Source organism: Oncorhynchus keta, chromosome 29, assembly GCF_023373465.1.
Source record: "Oncorhynchus keta strain PuntledgeMale-10-30-2019 chromosome 29, Oket_V2, whole genome shotgun sequence".
Lineage (NCBI taxonomy): Eukaryota > Metazoa > Chordata > Actinopteri > Salmoniformes > Salmonidae > Oncorhynchus > Oncorhynchus keta.
The window spans coordinates 18,141,998-18,160,875 of NC_068449.1; the positions used below are offsets into that span (position 1 = coordinate 18,141,998).

Here is an 18,878-nt window from a genome sequence, read left to right on the forward strand (position 1 = left end):
GGATGGCGCTAAATACAGGGAAATTCTTGAGGGAAACCTGTTTCAGTCTTCCAGAGATTTGAGACTGGGATGGAGGTTCACCTTCCAGCAGGACAATGACTGTAAGCAGACTGCTAAAGGAACACTCGAGTGGTTTAAGGGAAACATTTAAAATGTCTTGGAACGGCCTAGTCAAAGCCCAGACCTCATTCCAATTGAGAATATGAATTAGATATTGTTGTACACCAGTGGAACCCATCCTACTTGAACAAGCTGGAGCAGTTTAGCCTTGAAGAATGGGCAAAATCCCAGTTACTAGATGTGTCAAGCTTAGAGACATACCCCAAGAGACCTGCAGCTGTAATTGCTGCAAATCGTATATTGACTTGGGGGGGGATAGTTATGCACACTCAAGTTCTTATTTGTTTGTTTCACAATAAAAAATATTTTGCGTCTTCAAAGTGGTAGGCATTTTGTTTAAATCAGATGATACAAACCACCCAATTCCAACCCACAATTTCATCAGCTGTCTGGGTGGCTGGTCTCAGACGATCCCGCAAGTGAAGGTCCTTGGCTGGCGTGGTTACACGTGGTCTACGGTTTTGAGGCCGGTTGGATGTACTGCCAAATTCTCTAAAACAACGTTGGAGGCGGCATATGGTAGAGAAATTAACATAAAATGATCTGGCAACAGCTCTGGTGAACATTCCTGCAGTCAACATGCCAATTGCACTCTCCCTTAAAACTTGAGTAATCTGTGGCATTGCGTGACAAAACTTCACATTTTAGAGTGGTCAGCACAAGGTGCACCTATGTAATTATCATGCTCTTTAATCAGCTTCTTGATATCCCACACCTGTCAGCTGGATGGATTATCTTGACAAAGGACAAAATGCTCACTGACAGGGATGTAAACAAATTTGTGCACAAAATTTGAGAGAAATAAGCTTTTTGTGCATATGGAACATTTCTGGGATCTTTTATATTAGTATATTTAGCTTACCTTTTTTATCCTACAACTTTATTCAATATTCAATATTTTTAAAGTAACTTTGTTGCCCTATTGTTCACTGGAGGGCCTATAAGAGAATAACAAAAACCATTAACTTGGAAACCTGGTACCACAACTCTTCCACTTCACCAACACCTTCGAGTTGCCAGTGTCATTCTAGAAAGACTGATGCCCTAGGTCTCTTTCTTACAGATTCCTTTGCTTGAGAATAAATACATTTCAATAGAATAGGAACACACGGCAATGTAATAAGGTTGATATAGTCGTCGATCAAAGTCATCAGACCAAGTCATTTAATATATTTCACTACTTTCCTTAATTAAAACTTAAAACTTCTTCCACTACAGCAAAAATATTTTTAAAGAGCTAAAGCAAGTCCCATAATTATTCTTTATGGAAAATAACCTATTAATAATACATTTTTTGTGGTTGTGATGTATATTTACAAGAAGGTAATTTGTAGCTCCAGCTTTAGCAGCAGTACCAAAGTTAAACACCAGGTAACACTGGAGCTAACTTGCCATTCACAGCTAATTTTCTGAAAGGGTCTGTGCTGTCTGGAATCTTTGGGATGTCCCTACCCATTTAAGTCTTTCCTGATGCAAGTGAAACATCAGTTTTACTTGGATCAAGTAAAGGGTTGCTTTAAGAGCACATGGTTTCCAAAGAAAAATAATGCTCCAAATAAAATAAAATAGTATTTGTTACATGCGCCGAATAGACCTTACCGGGAAATGTTTACTTACAAGCCTTTAACCAACAATGCAGTTCAAGAAATAGAGTTAAGAAAATATTTACTAAATAAACAAAAGTAAAAAATGTAATACAAAATAACAATGCCTAGGCTATATCCAGGGGGTACCGGTACCGAGTCAATGTGCGGGGTACAGGTTAGTCTAGGTAATGTGTATATGTAGGTATGGGTAAAGTGACTATGCATAGATAATTAAGAACTTATGTTAATTTCCAGCACCTGTTTGTAGACATTTGGCATGAAAAAACTAAAGCACACAACAAATCCACTTTATATTTGTATTTTTAAATTCTTAAATATTCAGGGGTTAGATTAGAATAATTATTCATTACATTTAAATTGTTTGCCTTTAGCCAGTGAATATGAGAATAGGTTCTCATATTATATATAAGACTAGTCATTCAACTGAGACTGCTCTTCTCTGTATCACGGAGGCGCTCCGCACTGCTAAAGCTAACTCTCTCTCCTCTGCTCTCATCCTTCTAGACCTATCGGCTGCCTTCGATACTGTGAACCATCAGATCCTCCTCTCCACCCTCTCCGAGTTGGGCATCTCCGGCGCGGCCCACGCTTGGATTGCGTCCTACCTGACAGGTCGCTCCTACCAGGTGGCGTGGCGAGAATCTGTCTCCTCACCACGCGCTCTCACCACTGGTGTCCCCCAGGGCTCTGTTCTAGGCCCTCTCCTATTCTCGCTATACACCAAGTCACTTGGCTCTGTCATAACCTCACATGGTCTCTCCTATCATTGCTATGCAGACGACACACAATTAATCTTCTCCTTTCCCCTTCTGATGACCAGGTGGCGAATCGCATCTCTGCATGTCTGGCAGACATATCAGTGTGGATGACGGATCACCACCTCAAGCTGAACCTCGGCAAGACGGAGCTGCTCTTCCTCCCGGGGAAGGACTGCCCGTTCCATGATCTCGCCATCACGGTTGACAACTCCATTGTGTCCTCCTCCCAGAGCGCTAAGAACCTTGGCGTGATCCTGGACAACACCCTGTCGTTCTCAACTAACATCAAGGCGGTGGCCCGTTCCTGTAGGTTCATGCTCTACAACATCCGCAGAGTACGACCCTGCCTCACACAGGAAGCGGCGCAGGTCCTAATCCAGGCACTTGTCATCTCCCGTCTGGATTACTGCAACTCGCTGTTGGCTGGGCTCCCTGCCTGTGCCATTAAACCCCTACAACTCATCCAGAACGCCGCAGCCCGTCTGGTGTTCAACCTTCCCAAGTTCTCTCACGTCACCCCGCTCCTCCGCTCTCTCCACTGGCTTCCAGTTGAAGCTCGCATCCGCTACAAGACCATGGTGCTTGCCTACGGAGCTGTGAGGGGAACGGCACCTCAGTACCTCCAGGCTCTGATCAGGCCCTACACCCAAACAAGGGCACTGCGTTCATCCACCTCTGGCCTGCTCGCCTCCCTACCACTGAGGAAGTACAGTTCCCGCTCAGCCCAGTCAAAACTGTCCGCTGCTCTGGCTCCCCAATGGTGGAACACACTCCCTCACGACGCCAGGACAGCGGAGTCAATCACCACCTTCCGGAGACACCTGAAACCCCACCTCTTTAAGGAATACCTAGGATAGGATAAAGTAATCCTTCTCACCCCCCTTAAAAGATTTAGATGCACTATTGTAAAGTGGCTGTTCCACTGGATGTCATAAGGTGAATGCACCAATTTGTAAGTCGCTCTGGATAAGAGCGTCTGCTAAATGACTTAAATGTAAATGTTCTCAATGGACTTACCTGCTGAAATAAAGGTTAATTAAAAAGGTGCAGATCTATAGGGAGGCATGTTCTGATGGGAGGCATAATTTAATGGCACTGTTCTATAGGAACATGCCCCCCCCCCCCCAAATGATATGGCTCCATAAACCATGTACAAAGTGGAATACGGCTTTAATCTTCAAAACTGCAAGGACACATCCTATACATGATATTAAATAAATACTAGATAGAAAGCATATTGACTTTATAAAAACAACTGGCTTGTATAGGCTACGATGCTAGAAAGACTAGCGAGTACAGACTAGCCAGTTGTTTTTATAAAGTCACTATGCTTTGTGTTTAGTATTTATTTAGTATGCATTGTGGTGCTTAGTGCCCTGAAGATTATGACTGTCAATGAATTTGAGAGTGGTGCATTTCTCCAACTCCCATCTCTCACCTCAGTTTAGTTTACCAAACAAAATTGGCAATGTCAGGCTGTCGAAACTACAGAATCTGACTTTAATAATCATATCAGAGCCAGTGACATTATTACATTTCTGTGAAAAATTGTAAGCATTAGACAAGCGCTTGCTGGTTACGTCCAACAGGGGGCGTGGCCACGCAACGAGCTGCGCTTCCGTGTTTACAAAACCAAAGGGAGGTGACTAGCGGCGAAACGTATGTTTGCCGAGCAAGAATAGAGCGGTGGTGAGGAAAGTGGCACTGTCAAATCATAGGCTGACTGCATGGTAAAAAAAAAAGACGTAGCTAATTCCAGATTGCGTTTTCCAGCGGAATGTTCACTCGAAGGGGCCATGGAGACGTCAAGAAATCTACACAGAAAGTTCTGGACCCAAAGAAGGATGTATTGACCCGACTGAAGCACCTCCGGTCACTGTTAGGTGAGTAAAACGTCAACGAGCTTTGCTGCTGCACCGAACAGTGGCTCGCTCGCTTGATTATTGATGGTACCTGCCTCCAAGCAAGCTAACTAACGTTAGATGGCTCTGTAGCTAGCAACATGGGTGCATACCTTTTGAATCCAATGTTTTTTTACAACGTCGAATACATTGATTTGTCGTCACGCTGATATTAAACGTGGAACGTGTTAGCTAACGTTTTTAAGCCAAGCCATCCCTAGTGGCTAGCGCGTCTGTCTTAACTAGCAAGCCACAATGTCATTGTAGAACGGCTAGCTAAATTAACTGATTAGCATGCCAGTCAGCAGCACAGCAGGCAGGTTTTCAAAAACCAACGCATTACCTTTAGCCACCTAGCTTTGTGCTAACAGGGTACTTAGCTTAATATCACTGGTACTAACTAGATAACCAGTTGTTATGTAAGTTGGCTGCTATTGTTAACTGTCAACTTCGTCCTTCAAGGGATAGCAAACATAGCCACTGTCTAACTTATTGGAATGTAACTTAGATCGCCAGCGTACACTAACAAAATAGGCATTGTTTGTAGCCACAGCCTGAAATTAAGTACTGCAAAAACGTTCATTACAAGCCAGAATGCTGGATACAAGTACATTTAAACTTAATCTACCGGTTGGTCCTTCTAGTACTCGAAATTTGAGACAATATCAATTATATACCCGAGTTTTTGGGGTGCAGGTACTGCCATTGAGCACACAACCATGTAAACTAAACACCTGTAAGACTTCGATTTGTATGCATGCACCGCGTGCATGTACTTCTGTCATATGCACGTGCCTTAGGTGATGCGCAATCAAATGTTGATTGTCACAAACAGATAACTGCATTTAATCATAATTTCCTGTTGATATTGTCAGAATTAATAACCAACCCCACTGACATTTTGCAGAGTAAGTTAAAATATAATTGTATTTAACATTCATGGCAGACAAGGGATGTTTGTCAATATTGCTAAATAGGGGGAAAAAAACGACTCTCACTGTCCTCATATGGTGTTTTCATGAAGCTCACTTTGATGCGGTATGTAAGTGTAACAGTTCTTCCGGCCCTCTCCTCGCCCCGAACCAGTGGACCCTCCGCGCACATCAGCTCCCACGAAGCATCGTTATCTATCACTCCACAAAATCCGCGGTCCTTGCAGAATAAGGGAAACGACAACTTCAAGTCTCAGAGCGAGTGACGTCACCAATTGAAACGCTATTAGCGCGCACCCGCTACCCAGCGAGCCACTTCACGCCGGTTACGGTAGTTGGACCATTGCAATTTACTCACCTTGTCTGAATCCTGCTCGCTGACCTGTATAACCCCTATATCTGGGATGATCCCCCTGTCATTTAGGCCCTACGTCAACCACTTTACACTACGTCTGTGTAAGAATCTTCATCTCACAACCACTGTATTACAATTGCTGAAGTAGTGCATAAATGGTTAATGGGCTACCGCTACACTTTCGGCATATCAGGGCACTTTCCTGCTGACACTGCAGATTCAATGTCAAGACTTGTATGGTCAAGAATCAACAGCGGGCTGAGGCAGTCTGTTACTTCTGTTTTACTTGTCCTCATGTGTGGGTAAAAATAAGGCAAATCAAATGTTATTTGTCACAGTGAAATGCTTAGTTACGGGTCCTTTTCTAACAATGCAAGGATAAAGTTACAACAAAGGAGTAAATACATTATGTGATTAACAAATAATGATAACGATTAAAAAAATACAAACATGGCTATAGCGTGACTATATACAGGGAGTACCGGGTAATAGCGTGACTATATACAGGGAGTACCGGGTAATAGCGTGACTATATACAGGGAGTACCGGGTAATAGCGTGACTATATACAGGGAGTACCGGGTAATAGCGTGACTATATACAGGGAGTACCGGGTAATAGCGTGACTATATACAGGGAGTACCGGGTAATAGCATGACTATATACAGGGAGTACCGGGTAATAGCGTGACTATATACAGGGAGCATGACTATATACAGGGAGTACCGGGTAATAGCGTGACTATATACAGGGAGTTACCGGGTAATACAGGGAGCGGGAGCTGATATACAGGGAGTTTCCCGGGTAATAGCGTGACTATATACAGGAGTTTAATAGCGTGACTATATACAGGGAGTTTCCCGGGTAATAGCGTGACTATATACAGGGAGTTTCCCGGGTAATAGCGTGACTATATACAGGGAGTTTCCCGGGTAATAGCGTGACTATATACAGGGAGTTTCCCGGGTAATAGCGTGACTATATACAGGGAGTTTCCCGGGTAATAGCGTGACTATATACAGGGAGTTTCCCGGGTAATAGCGTGACTATATACAGGGAGTTTCCCGGGTAATAGCGTGACTATATACAGGGAGTTTCCCGGGTAATAGCGTGACTATATACAGGGAGTTTCCCGGGTAATAGCGTGACTATATACAGGGAGTTTCCCGGGTAATAGCGTGACTATATACAGGGAGTTTCCCCGGGCTTTTTAATAATAGCGTGACTATATACGTGACTATATACAGGGAGTTACCGGGTAATAGCGTGACTATATACAGGGAGTTTCCCGGGTAATAGCGTGACTATATACAGGGAGTTACCCGGGTAATAGCGTGACTATATACAGGGAGAGTTAGCGTGACTATATACAGGAGTTTCCGGGTAATAGCGTGACTATATACAGGGAGTTTAGCGTGACTATATACAGGGAGTTTACCGGGTAATAGCGTGACTATATACAGGGAGGGAGTTTACCCGGGTAATAGCGTGACTATATACAGGGAGTTTAGCCCGGGTAATAGCGTGTACAGGGAGTTTCCCGGGTAATAGCGTGACTATATACAGGGAGTTTCCCGGGTAATAGCGTGACTATATACAGGGAGTTTCCCGGGTAATAGCGTGGCTTTTTACAGGGAGTACCGGGTAATAACGTGGCTATATACAGGGAGTTTCCCGGGTAATAGCGTGGCTATATACAGGGAGTTTCCCGGGTAATAGCGTGACTATATACAGGGAGTTTCCCGGGTAATAGCGTGACTATATACAGGGAGTTTCCCGGGTAATAACGTGGCTTTTTACAGGGAGTACCGGGTAATAACGTGGCTATATACAGGGAGTACCGGGTAATAACGTGGCTATATACAGGGAGTACCAGTACCGAGTTGATGTGCAGGGGTACGAGGTAGTTGAGGTAAATACACTATATTCATTATATATACAAAAGTATGTGGACACCCCTTAAAATTAGTGGACTTGGCTATTTCAGCCACACCCATTGCTGACAGGTGTTTAAAATTGAGCACGTAGCCATGCAATCTCCATAGACAAACATTTGCAGTTGAATGGCCTTACTGAAGAGCTCAGTGACTTTCAACGTGGCACAGTCATAGGATGCCACCTTTCCAACAAGTCAGTTCGTCAAATGTCTGCCCTGCTTGAGCTACCCCGGTCAACTGTAACAGAACGGGAGCACTGAAGCACGTAGCATGTAAAAATAGTCTGTCCTTAGTTGCAACACTCACTACCGAGTTCCAAACACTCTCTGGAAACAACATCAGCACAACAACTGTTCGTCTGGAGCTTCATGAAATGGGTTTCCATGGTCGAGCAGCTGCTCACAAGCCTAAGATCACCATGTGAAATGCAAAGCGTCAGCTGGAGTGGTGTAAAGCTTGCTGCCATTGGACTCTGGAGCAGTGGAAACACGTTCTCTGGAGTGATGAATCACACTTCATCAGTCCGTCAGACAAATCTGGGTTTGGCGGATGCCAGGAGAACGCTACTTGTCCCAATGCAAAGTGCCAACTGATGGTCTGGGGCTGTTTTTCATGGTTCGGTCTAGGCCCCTTAGTTCCAGTGAAGGGAAATCTGTGTCGGTGTCGAAAAACTTGATTGGCATGTACAGAGCCCTGACCTCAACCCCAATGACCACCTTGAATTGAAATGCCGGCTGTGAGCCAGGCCTAATCACCCAACCTCACTAATGCTCTTGTGGCTGACTGGAAGCAAGTCCCCTCAGCAATGTTCCAGCATCTAGTGGAAAGCCTTCCCAGAAGAGTGGAGGCTGTTATAGCAGCAAAGGGGGGACCAACTCTATATTAATGTCCATGATTTTGGAATGAGATATTCAACAAGTAGGTGTCCATACTTTCAGTCATGTAGTGTATGTATGTATACAGTGGGGCACAAAAGTATTTAGTCAGCCACCAATTGATTTCTGGCTCTCACAGACCTGTAACTTCTTCTTTAAGAGGCTCCTCTGTCCTCCACTCGTTACCTGTATTAATGGCACCTGTTTGAACTTGTTATCAGTATAGAAGACACCTTTCCACAACCTCAAACAGTCACACTCCAAACTCCACTATGGCCAAGACCAAAGAGCTGTCAAAGGACACCAGAAACAAAATTGTAGACCTGCACCAGGCTGGGAAGACTGAATCTGCAATAGGTAAGCAGCTTGGTTTAAAGAAATCAATTGTGGGAGCCATTATTAGGAAATGGAAGACATACAAGAACACTGACAGTCTCCCTCGATCTGGGGCTCCACGCAAGATCTCAACCCGTGGGGTCAAAATGATCACAAGAACTGTGAGCAAAAATCCCAGAACCACACGGGGGGACCTAGTGAATGACCTGCAGAGAGCTGGGACCAAAGTAACAAAGCCTACCATCACCAACACACTACGCTGCCAGGGACTCAAATCCTGCAGTGCCAGACGTGTCCCCCTGCTTAAGCCAGTACATGTCCAGGCCCGTCTGAAGTTTGCTGGAGAGCATTTGGATGATCCAGAAGAAGATTGGAAGAATGTCATATGGTCAGATGAAACCAAAATATAACTTTTTGGTAAAAACTCAACTCGTTGTGTTTGGGTACAAAGAATGCTGAGTTGCATCCAAAGAACACCATACCTACTGTAAAGCAATGGGGGTGGAAACATCATGCTTTGGGGCTGTTTTTCTGCAAAGGGACCAGGACGACTGATCCGTGTAAAGGAAAGAATGAATGGGGCCATGTATTGTGTGATTTGAGTGAAAACCTCCTTCCATCAGCAAGGGCATTGAAGATGAAACGTGGCTGGGTCTTTCAGCATGACAATGATCCCAAACACACCGCCCGGGCAACGAAGGAGTGGCTTCGTAAGAAGCATTTCAAGGTCCTGGAGTGGCCTAGCCAGTCTCCAGATCTCAACCTCATAGAAAATCTTTGGAGGGAGTTGAAAGTCCGTGTTGCCCAGGAACAGCCCCAAAACATCACTGCTCTAGAGGAGATCTGCATGGAGGAATGGGCCAAAATACCAGCAACAGTGTGTGAAAACCTTGTGAAGACTTACAGAAAACGTTTGACCTCTGTCATTGCCAACAAAGGGTATATAACAAAGTATTGAGATAAACTTTATTGTTATTGACCAAATACTTGTTATTGACCAAATACTTATTTTCCACCATAATTTGCAAATAAATTCATTAAAAATCCTACAATGTGATTTTCTGGATTTTTTTTCTAAGTTTATCTGTCATAGTTGAAGTGTACCTATGATGAAAATTACAGGCCTCTCTCATCTTTTTAAGTGGGAGAACTTGCACAATAGGTGGCTGACTAAATACTTTTTTTGCCCCACTGTAGGTAGGGGTAAAATGACTCTGAAACAGGATAGATAATAGACAGTAAGTAGTAGGTCTGTTTGCAGTGGCTGATAGCTGGCCCTCCTAATTGATGTTCAATGGCCATCCCCCTACTGCAGTCGGTGTTTGCAGCATAGGAAGGTTTTCCTCCTGGTCTGGTGCTGGCTTTTCCCGATGTGGACAGGAAGTGGGGATGAGTGATAAGGTGCTGCTTTACACAGTTTAGGTTGGCCTATTTTTTTAATTTTTAAAATTATTGCTCACTGCTCACCATGATGTGTGCTGCTTTAAATGATGTTGAAAGCTTACAAAACGATGTGGTTCTCATGTTCAAAAGGCCTTTTTGTTCATGAGAACTCGGACACACACTTACGAAAGAACACAGGCAAATGTCACTGCGCTCCCTTCGTTCTTACCGAAAGATAAAACATGCCATTTAAAATGTTTTTGATATCAAGATAGGACTGATATTAAAGGTTCTTCTAAATGTCAGGGACATCCTGAAACCATTACCCCTATCCATGTTGATTCCGCTTAACTCAAGTTTGATTTAAGCCCAGTATCATAGCATGACATCACTAGGCTATGGTCAGTCGCAAGGCCAGGAATAGCTCCTGGTCCATTTGCCCTAAAAGTGCTTATTTGCGTTGGTTTTGTGCCCACTTAGCATGTATGTCATGTTGAGTGTGAGAGCGGCTGCATGTTTATTTTTTGGTCATGCCTGGCTGGATCTGGCTGAGGTTGTTAATTACAGGAGCCTGCTAGACCACCTGATCACACACCTCCTCTGTGACTGGAGCTGTGCATGACTATTCCTTAACTCCTTAACTATTCCTTACCTCAAAGGCAATGGAAAAAGCCTACACAACAATTCAGAGAAAATTTGCTTTATTATACATTTTTCTAAGATGAAGTGTAAACAACTTCCTTGACCTAAAACAGCAGGGGTGTGTGTGTGTGTGTGTGTGTGTGTGTGTGTGTGTGTGTGTGTGTGTGTGTGTGTGTGTGTGTGTGTGTGTGTGTGTGTGTGTGGCAAAGGCAGAGGGAATGTTCACCACAGTGTCACTTCATCCTCTCCATGTTTTTGCTGTGAATGTTGGTGGGGTCAGGGTCAAATGGGATAGCTGCTGTTAGGAGGTAAAGCTCTGGGGGAACAATGACTGCCACATCGGAAACCCACTCAACAAACTCCTTTTCCCTGTTGAGTCAAGCTGAGACCTCTTGGCATGTTATTTTCCTCTTTTCAAAACACACTGGATAGCTTTGAACTCGTTATCTTTAACCCCTGTTCACAGTGTAGCCTACTTTCGAGCACTTTTCCATGTTCAACGTACCATAGAAAACAAGCTTATTGCTGTGATTCTGCTAATGCGTCAGAATTTAGAAGCACATCTTAGCTAGGCTGCATTAATAAATGACAGTCAGGCTAGCCTATGTGACTGAGTAGTCTATTTTAGAAAGTCTGTGTGTGTTCTTTGAGGTACAGGCTGAGCTTTACAACCAGCCTACTCACTTTCTCTGGACACCAGCTTATCAGAACTAAACCAGCCTAAATTTCCATGTCATTTACATCTACGCACGTTCAATCGTCTACCTCCTTGATGGGTGTGATTTGGGCAGTTCATGTAGCACTCCGACTGTAAATAAACTCTCAAAGAGCCTCTGTAATGATAACAAGCAACCTGCCTTCAGGGCATTATTTTTCATATGCTGGAGTTCTTGCAATGCTCGTACTGGACTGCATTTAGTGAAGTTGTCAAGCCCTCGAATAAGAGACACAGCTATCTAAAATATTTCTGCTCTGCCTACTCGCTGAAGAAGTTAGGCCTAAGTTATCGCAATGAATATCACAGGGCGAAATACACCTTCTGCCTCGCCTTGAAGTGTATTATGTTGAGATTGAGAATGTGTTCATTTAAGCTCACATTAAACAATGCATTGTTCCTTTAGAAAAGGCTCACACACTGTAGGACAAGGCTAGTCATTTCATACCATAGAGAAAGATCGGTCATTGTTGTAATTCACATTGACATCAGTGACATTGGAAACCACATAGGCCTAACCAACGGAAGCAATGAATGACTGAGGGCAGTAGCTCATTGTATGTTATTGTTGTCAGCCAAATGAGTCAATAATACTCTTTCAGATCATTTTAATACCACAGCTTTAGTGAAAATCCAGACGAGGCTTATGTTTAGCTCAGTAATGGGCTACACAGTCAGTGGCATTTCAATCCTCTGCCATTGGCCTGACTCTGGTATGGATATCAAGTCCTGTGCCAGCAGCGGCAATCTCAAATCCATTGTGAATAGCTGGGCGTAGGTGTGAACTGTGTTATACAGGTTTGGTGACACTAGACAGGCATTAGCAGGTCTGTGTCTGTCTAGTGTTGCCATTAGGATGACAGTTTGTCATTATCTCCCTGGCAGGGTGCAGCTCCGCTAGCCCCAGTTCTCTCACCAGGCCTCAGGGCTGACACTGGTTCTGTGGGTGAGGCTGAGGAACAGAAGAGTGCAGCTTGGCCTGATCTTATGTAACAGTTTCCTCAGTGCCACTCCCATGGTTGTCCGTTATTACTGTGTACCTGTTAGACTTGCCAATTCCAGACAGTCATACTGTAATTTAGTCTGTTCCTGTGCGATTCATTGGGCTCTATAGGCCTGGCCTAGGTCGAGTGACCAGAATAACTTATATCATACATTAGCTACAATAATATATGACCCATAATGTCAACTAGTGTATAAACACAGAGTGTAAAAAACACTTAACAACAATTTCCATGACATTGACTGACCAGGTAAATCCAGGTGAAAGTTAAGATCCCTTATTGATGTAATTTGTTAAATCTACTTCAATAAATGTAGATGAATGGGAGGAGACCGGTTAAATAAGGATTTTAAGACTTGAGAAATTTGAGATCTGGATTGTGTATGTGTGCCATTCAGAGGGTGAAGGGGCAAGAACACATATTGAAGTGCCTTGTGAATGGGGTACATTAGTAGGTGCCATGCGTACCGGTTTGTGTCGAACTGCAACGCTGCTGGGTTTTTCACATTTAACAGTTCAAGGGTCCACCACCCAAATGACATCTAGTAAACTTGACACAACTGTGGGAAGCATTGGAGTCAACATGGGCCAGTATCCCTGTGGAACTCTTTCGACACCTTGTAGAGTCCATGCCCCGATGAATTGAGGCTGTTCTGAGTGCAAAAGCGGAGGGTGCAACTCAATATTAGGAAGGTGTTCCTAATGTTTGGTATACTCAGTGTACTATCTGTCTTTACCTTAAGATCAGGGTCAGCTCAGTCCACTCCTATTCCTGCCAGTGAGCTGGCCGGCCGGTGTGGGTGTGACGTCCCTAAGCTTGGTACAGCACCAAGATAAGCATCTGGCAGTATAAAGAAGCACTGTGCCATGATCCCCAGGCAATTAGCATTTCAAACAATGTGTGCCATGATAAAATGCAGCTGGCATACAGCTGTCCTCTTTATCCCCACCTCACACAGGCCTCAGAGTACCATTGTCAGTAATTTAGGCTTAGATGGTGTTCTTTCACAGGACGAGCTTGATATTTCTGGATTCATGATGTCAAGTACAGTAGAAAACCATTATTTATTTGTTTGCCAAACAGAGTACTAGGCCCATCACCTAATGCAGAGTCAGCACGGACCTACTTCTGGGTAAATAAATAAGTATGACAACGGTGACATACGGTAATGAGTGTGACGTCCAGCAGGGATATCTAGTTCCCATCTTGACAATTGTGTACTGACTAGATGCTGTGTTTCGGCCAGGATAAAATCCCCTTCTTGACAATTGTGTACTGACTAGATGCTGTGTTTCGGCCAGGCTATAATCCCCATCTTGACAATTGTGTACTGACTAGATGCTGTGTTTCGGCCAGGCTATAATCCCCATCTTGACAATTATGTACTGACGAGATGCTGTGTTTCGGCCAGGCTATAATCCCCATCTTGACAATTGTGTACTGACGAGATGCTGTGTTTCGGCCAGGCTACAATCCCCATCTTGGCCAAGGTGCACAGGCTAGATGCTGTGTTGGGTGCTCAGGTCAGTGGCTGTATTCTTGGGATGTGGGGCTCTCATATACATGTAAATATGAATATGAAAATAACTGGATGGCTCTCTGTGTGTGTGTGTGTGTGTGTGTGTGTGTGTGTGTGTGTGTGTGTGTGTGTGTGTGTGTGTGTGTGTGTGTGTGTGTGTGTGTGTGTGTGTGTGTGTGTGTGTGTGTGTGTGTGTGTGAAAATAAAGAACCCCTTGAATGAGTAGGCGTTTTCTTTATTTTGACTGTTTTCTACCATGTAGAATAATAGTGAAGACACAAACTATGAAATAACACATGGAATCATGTAGTAACCCAAAAATGGTTAAATAAATCAAAATGTATTTTATATTTGACATTCTTCAAAGTAGCCACCCTTTGACTTGATGACAGCTTTGCACACTCTTGACAACCTGCTTGATCTCCTAAAGTATTGCACAAGTCGACTGCAGGTAAATACAAATATTGAAATGTATTTAAAAAAATCCAGGAAGTAGTTTTGATGATATTGACGGTATGTAAAAATCATCCCATGGCTTTTTCCAAATACCACCTACTTACGGTATACCGCCCAAGCCCAATTAAGACCTGTCACAACTGAGTCCCACAGGGAGGAAGGTCTGGCTTTGGGAAAACACTGTTGCTCTATCTTTCAGAACAAACACCTGACTGATCCAGACCATTCAACTCTCCTCTGCATTTCCTAGTATCTGTCAAACAATCTCTAATGTCTATTATTCTCAACTACAGACCTCCAAGTCCAAACAGTCATGACTATTCCCTTAAGAGCAGAGGGAAGTGTGTTTGAGGAATAAGAAATATACATGTTGTGAATCTGTATTCTCAGTGTATTTCAGAGCTGTAAAGAGGAAGTTGATTGAGTGAAGTCTGGAGAGACTTACTATGCTTCACTGACCTCTGACATGTTTGCTAATCATTCACCTTCATTTGGACTATCTTCAAAAAGTGTTTAGTGTCGTCTCTGCTTGGTCACTCAAGGTCCCTGTGACAAAAATAATAATTCTCATCAATTTAATGTGTTTGACAGTTGTCATTCTGCAGAATCTGAAGGAATGTAAAAAACTTCATGATTTTTGTCAAAGCTTGACAAAAAATGTCTCGCAGTCTACAATTATTTTGCACTGTAGGCTAAATGCTGAGTTTAAATGTAAGGAGGCAGAGAGACTTTACAACGACAAATGCAATAGAACAAAGGGTGAGGAGTAGCCTCGGCCTAGCCTATTTTCTGCACTGAGCAATATTTATTGTGTTCTTTAGACAGCTCATGAGTCAACCAAACTGGTAAGTTTGGTCAGACTGGTTTCCTGGTCTTAAGTTCAAATAACAGAATGTACTAGAGTCCCAATGGGAAAACAGTAGGCTAGCCAATGACGAGTCCACCACATATAATACTTATTTCATATCTGCTTGATCTCCCTAACCATTCATATCAGTGTTGTCACGATACCAGAATGTTCACTATGATACTGATCAGGGCCACTGTGGAAGGTAGATAATAAAAAAACAGTCACTCAGATTTTTTACCAGCCAAAATATTTTTGGGACATAATTACATTAAAAACAACGCAAAACAGATGACCATGGTTTGTAATGTTTCTAAAACAAGAAATGTGTTCGTAAGAAGTAATGCGGTATGTTGCTCAATTTCATACTTTTTCTTTTTGACCTGCCTTTTAATGAAAATATCAGAGACAATATGTTCAGCTGCCCCTTTAAGTCGGGAGGTTGACGTGGTAATTGGCCGCTCGAGTCCTCTCACGTGTCTGTGAAAAAATTAAAACCTGTGTCTGATTTGGGATCTGACTATCATTTGAAACAGTCTAACTTTGTTGACTTTTGAGTAAATTAGACTAACTTTTATGCCTGTACATAGCACCTCCAAAATGTCAGTGTTGCTGTGCGAGATTGGATATAGGATTCCAATTTATTTGTGTAGTTAGCAGCTATAAAAAATGGCAGAAATACTTTGAAAACAGCTACTGCAGCATTTTTCAAACCCAAACATGTGCCCATACTTGACTTTTACACCTTTTTATTGAAGAATATAATGCTCGCATTGTAGAGCCTTTCAAATGGACCACCCGCCAACACATCTGGTGAAATATACCATTCTTAGATAAAACTAGGGTTGCTAATTTTCTTGAAATTTTCCATGGGAAGTTAAGCCAGGAATTTTGCTTAAATTCATCAAAAAAGTTAGCTTATAACAGTGAACATTCTTTGGGATAAACAAGGCAATTCTAGGCTTATTTTGGTTAAACTATCCCCAATTCAATGGAATTGCAACCCTCTGCATGCACAGTGCATTCTTTCGTCATTTGTGCAGTTCACTCTTCCATCACATGTACAGCTGATTCTCAAGATCTTGCACACTAATGAGATGCTATTGAGCCCACACTACTACACTGTCTGAGCCAAAGACTACATGCTTTCTGGTAAGTCTTGATTACAATACTGGGTGGGGTGAATATATTTTATATAACATATACATTATTTTTTTGTTAACTAGTAAATAGTAGCCTAAAGCAAAGTGTGTTTAAATCATTTCAAGTTGTTAACAATTTCTGCTAGTTAGTTTTTGCTACCATGTGGGTTTTAGTTTGCTTGAGCCTGCTAACTGAGGATGGTTAATTCACCTGTTTCCATACATGTTTCATTTTAAAACATGTATCTTACAAAGGAGTTGTTTAATCAAACTGCATAACTATTTATCTGTACATGGAATTCTATTAGTTTTTTTAACTCATTTTTTTCCTAATCTTTACATGAAAATACCACGAGCACTAACTGATGTGTGGAGACATTTCACTGCAGCTAATGTAGGAGGACAGGCTGTGTACGTTTGCAAATACTGTGCCAAATCATATGTGAAGAATGCAACAATGATGCAGAATCATCTGGCCAAGTGCATAAAGTTCCCTCAGCACTCACAACAAGCAACCTCTGACAAAAGTCCCTCTACTTCTATTCGAGGTGAAAATGATGAATCGGACACCTTATCGGTAGCAACAGCTCATGGTCCTCCTGGAATCAGAAATGCTGATGAATGTCTTGCTTGAGCTGTGTATGCAACTGGTTCACCTCTGATGCTCACAGGCAATGTGTATTGGAAGAAATTTCTGAATGTTCTTCACCCCGCATACACCCTTCCAACCAGACATGCTTTATCTACTAATTTGCTGGATGCAGAGTTCAAGTGAAGGTCAAGCAAATCATAGAGAAAGCAGACTGTATTGCAATCATCTCTGATGGGTGGTCGAATGTTTGTGGGCAAGGATAATTAAATACATCTCTACCACGCAACCAGTATTCTATAAGAGCACAGACAAAAGGGACAACAGACAGACCGGTCTCTACATTGCAGATGAGCTGAAGGTCGTCATCAATGACCTTGGACCACAGAAGGTATTTGCACTGATGACAGACAATGCTGCAAACATGAAGGCTGCTTGGTCTAAAGTGGAGGAGTCCTACCCTCACATCACATCCATTGTCTGTGCTGCTCCTGCATCGAATCTGCTCCTCAAGGACAACATGGCACTGAAAACAATGGATACACTGCAAGAGAGCCAAGGAAATGGTTAGGTATGTGAAGGGTCATCAAGTTGTAGCAGCAATCTACCTCACCAAGCAAAGTGAGAAGAATAAGAGCACCAAATTGAAGCTGCCCAGCAACACCTGTTGGGGTGGTGTTGTCATCATCTTTTTGAGCCTGACAACGAGCCATCCTCAATAAGGTTGGAAAGTGACAGTGAAGATGAGGCCTCAGTCTGATGTTCAAGAGGTGGACATTGAGGATGTTCCATAAGAAGACATGGAAGCCTGAGAGGAAGACAACTAAAGCTTTAGGTCCTAGACTGTCATTTTACAGATGTATGTTAAATATTTTTTGGGAATGAGATGGATCATTGGGGATCATTCAATATTCCCTTTTGTTGTTCAGTGAAATCATCCCATGTGAAGAGTGAACTCATTTAATTAAAGTTAAATTCGTAACTAAATAGTTTTTAAAAATTTCTATTGGAATGATTTAATCATTTGCAATTATGTCTACTTTTTACAAGGTAAAATGTTTATATTTCTGTCTCCATATGATATGGTAAATGCAAAAAGCATCTACATTTAAATGCTATTAATACTAATTTGCATATATTTCCATTAATTCCCATGGAAACTTTCCACCTCTGAATATTCCCCAAAATGTGCAACCCTAGATAAAACTATGCTAAATATATTCACGTCACCAAATAATTGATTAAAACACAGTTTTGCAGGTTAGGGTTTGGCTGGTGTAGGCCGTCATTGTAAATAAACATTTGTTCTTAACTGACTTGACTAGTTAAATAAAGGTTAAATAAAGGTTTAAAAAAATTGTGCGTACTCTGCTGTTCTATTGCGCGTGCAATGATGTTTGAAGGAGGCTGACATCGTTGTTGTATGGCCGTAGCAGTTTCCCCATCTTCGGATTCCAGCGTTGATCTGTTGTGGTACTCTAGGTTTACAACCTAAAGGAAAACAAACCACTCGCCGTGGCCTAATCCTGTTAATTTGTTACAGAGATAGACCTACAGGCTCCTCTCATTACTGCCTATAGGTGTGTGTTGTCCCAGTAAATAGCCTCATGTTTCTTTTTCTACCCTGGTTGTCATCTCCATTGAAATCTAAAGGGTATTGCTTTGTTTTTTCTGGTGAGATAATCCGAAAGGCATGGAGAGTAGACTCCACATGGGCTGCAGGGAAATCAATAGATGACCATGCTGCTAAGAACAAAAGTC

The 18,878-nt window shown here is 42.6% G+C and overlaps 1 protein-coding gene across 1 annotated transcript in view; it reads left to right on the forward strand.

The window, feature by feature from the left end:
• The first annotated feature begins 4,128 nt into the window (after window positions 1–4,128).
• Window positions 4,129–18,878, forward strand: part of LOC118362157 (ral GTPase-activating protein subunit alpha-2-like) — a 224,811-nt gene continuing 210,061 nt past the window's right edge. The window contains exon 1 of the mRNA XM_052486145.1: window positions 4,129–4,368. Within this exon, the coding sequence (XP_052342105.1) occupies window positions 4,263–4,368 (106 nt within the window). The 5' untranslated portion in view covers window positions 4,129–4,262. The remainder of the gene's footprint in view (window positions 4,369–18,878) is intronic.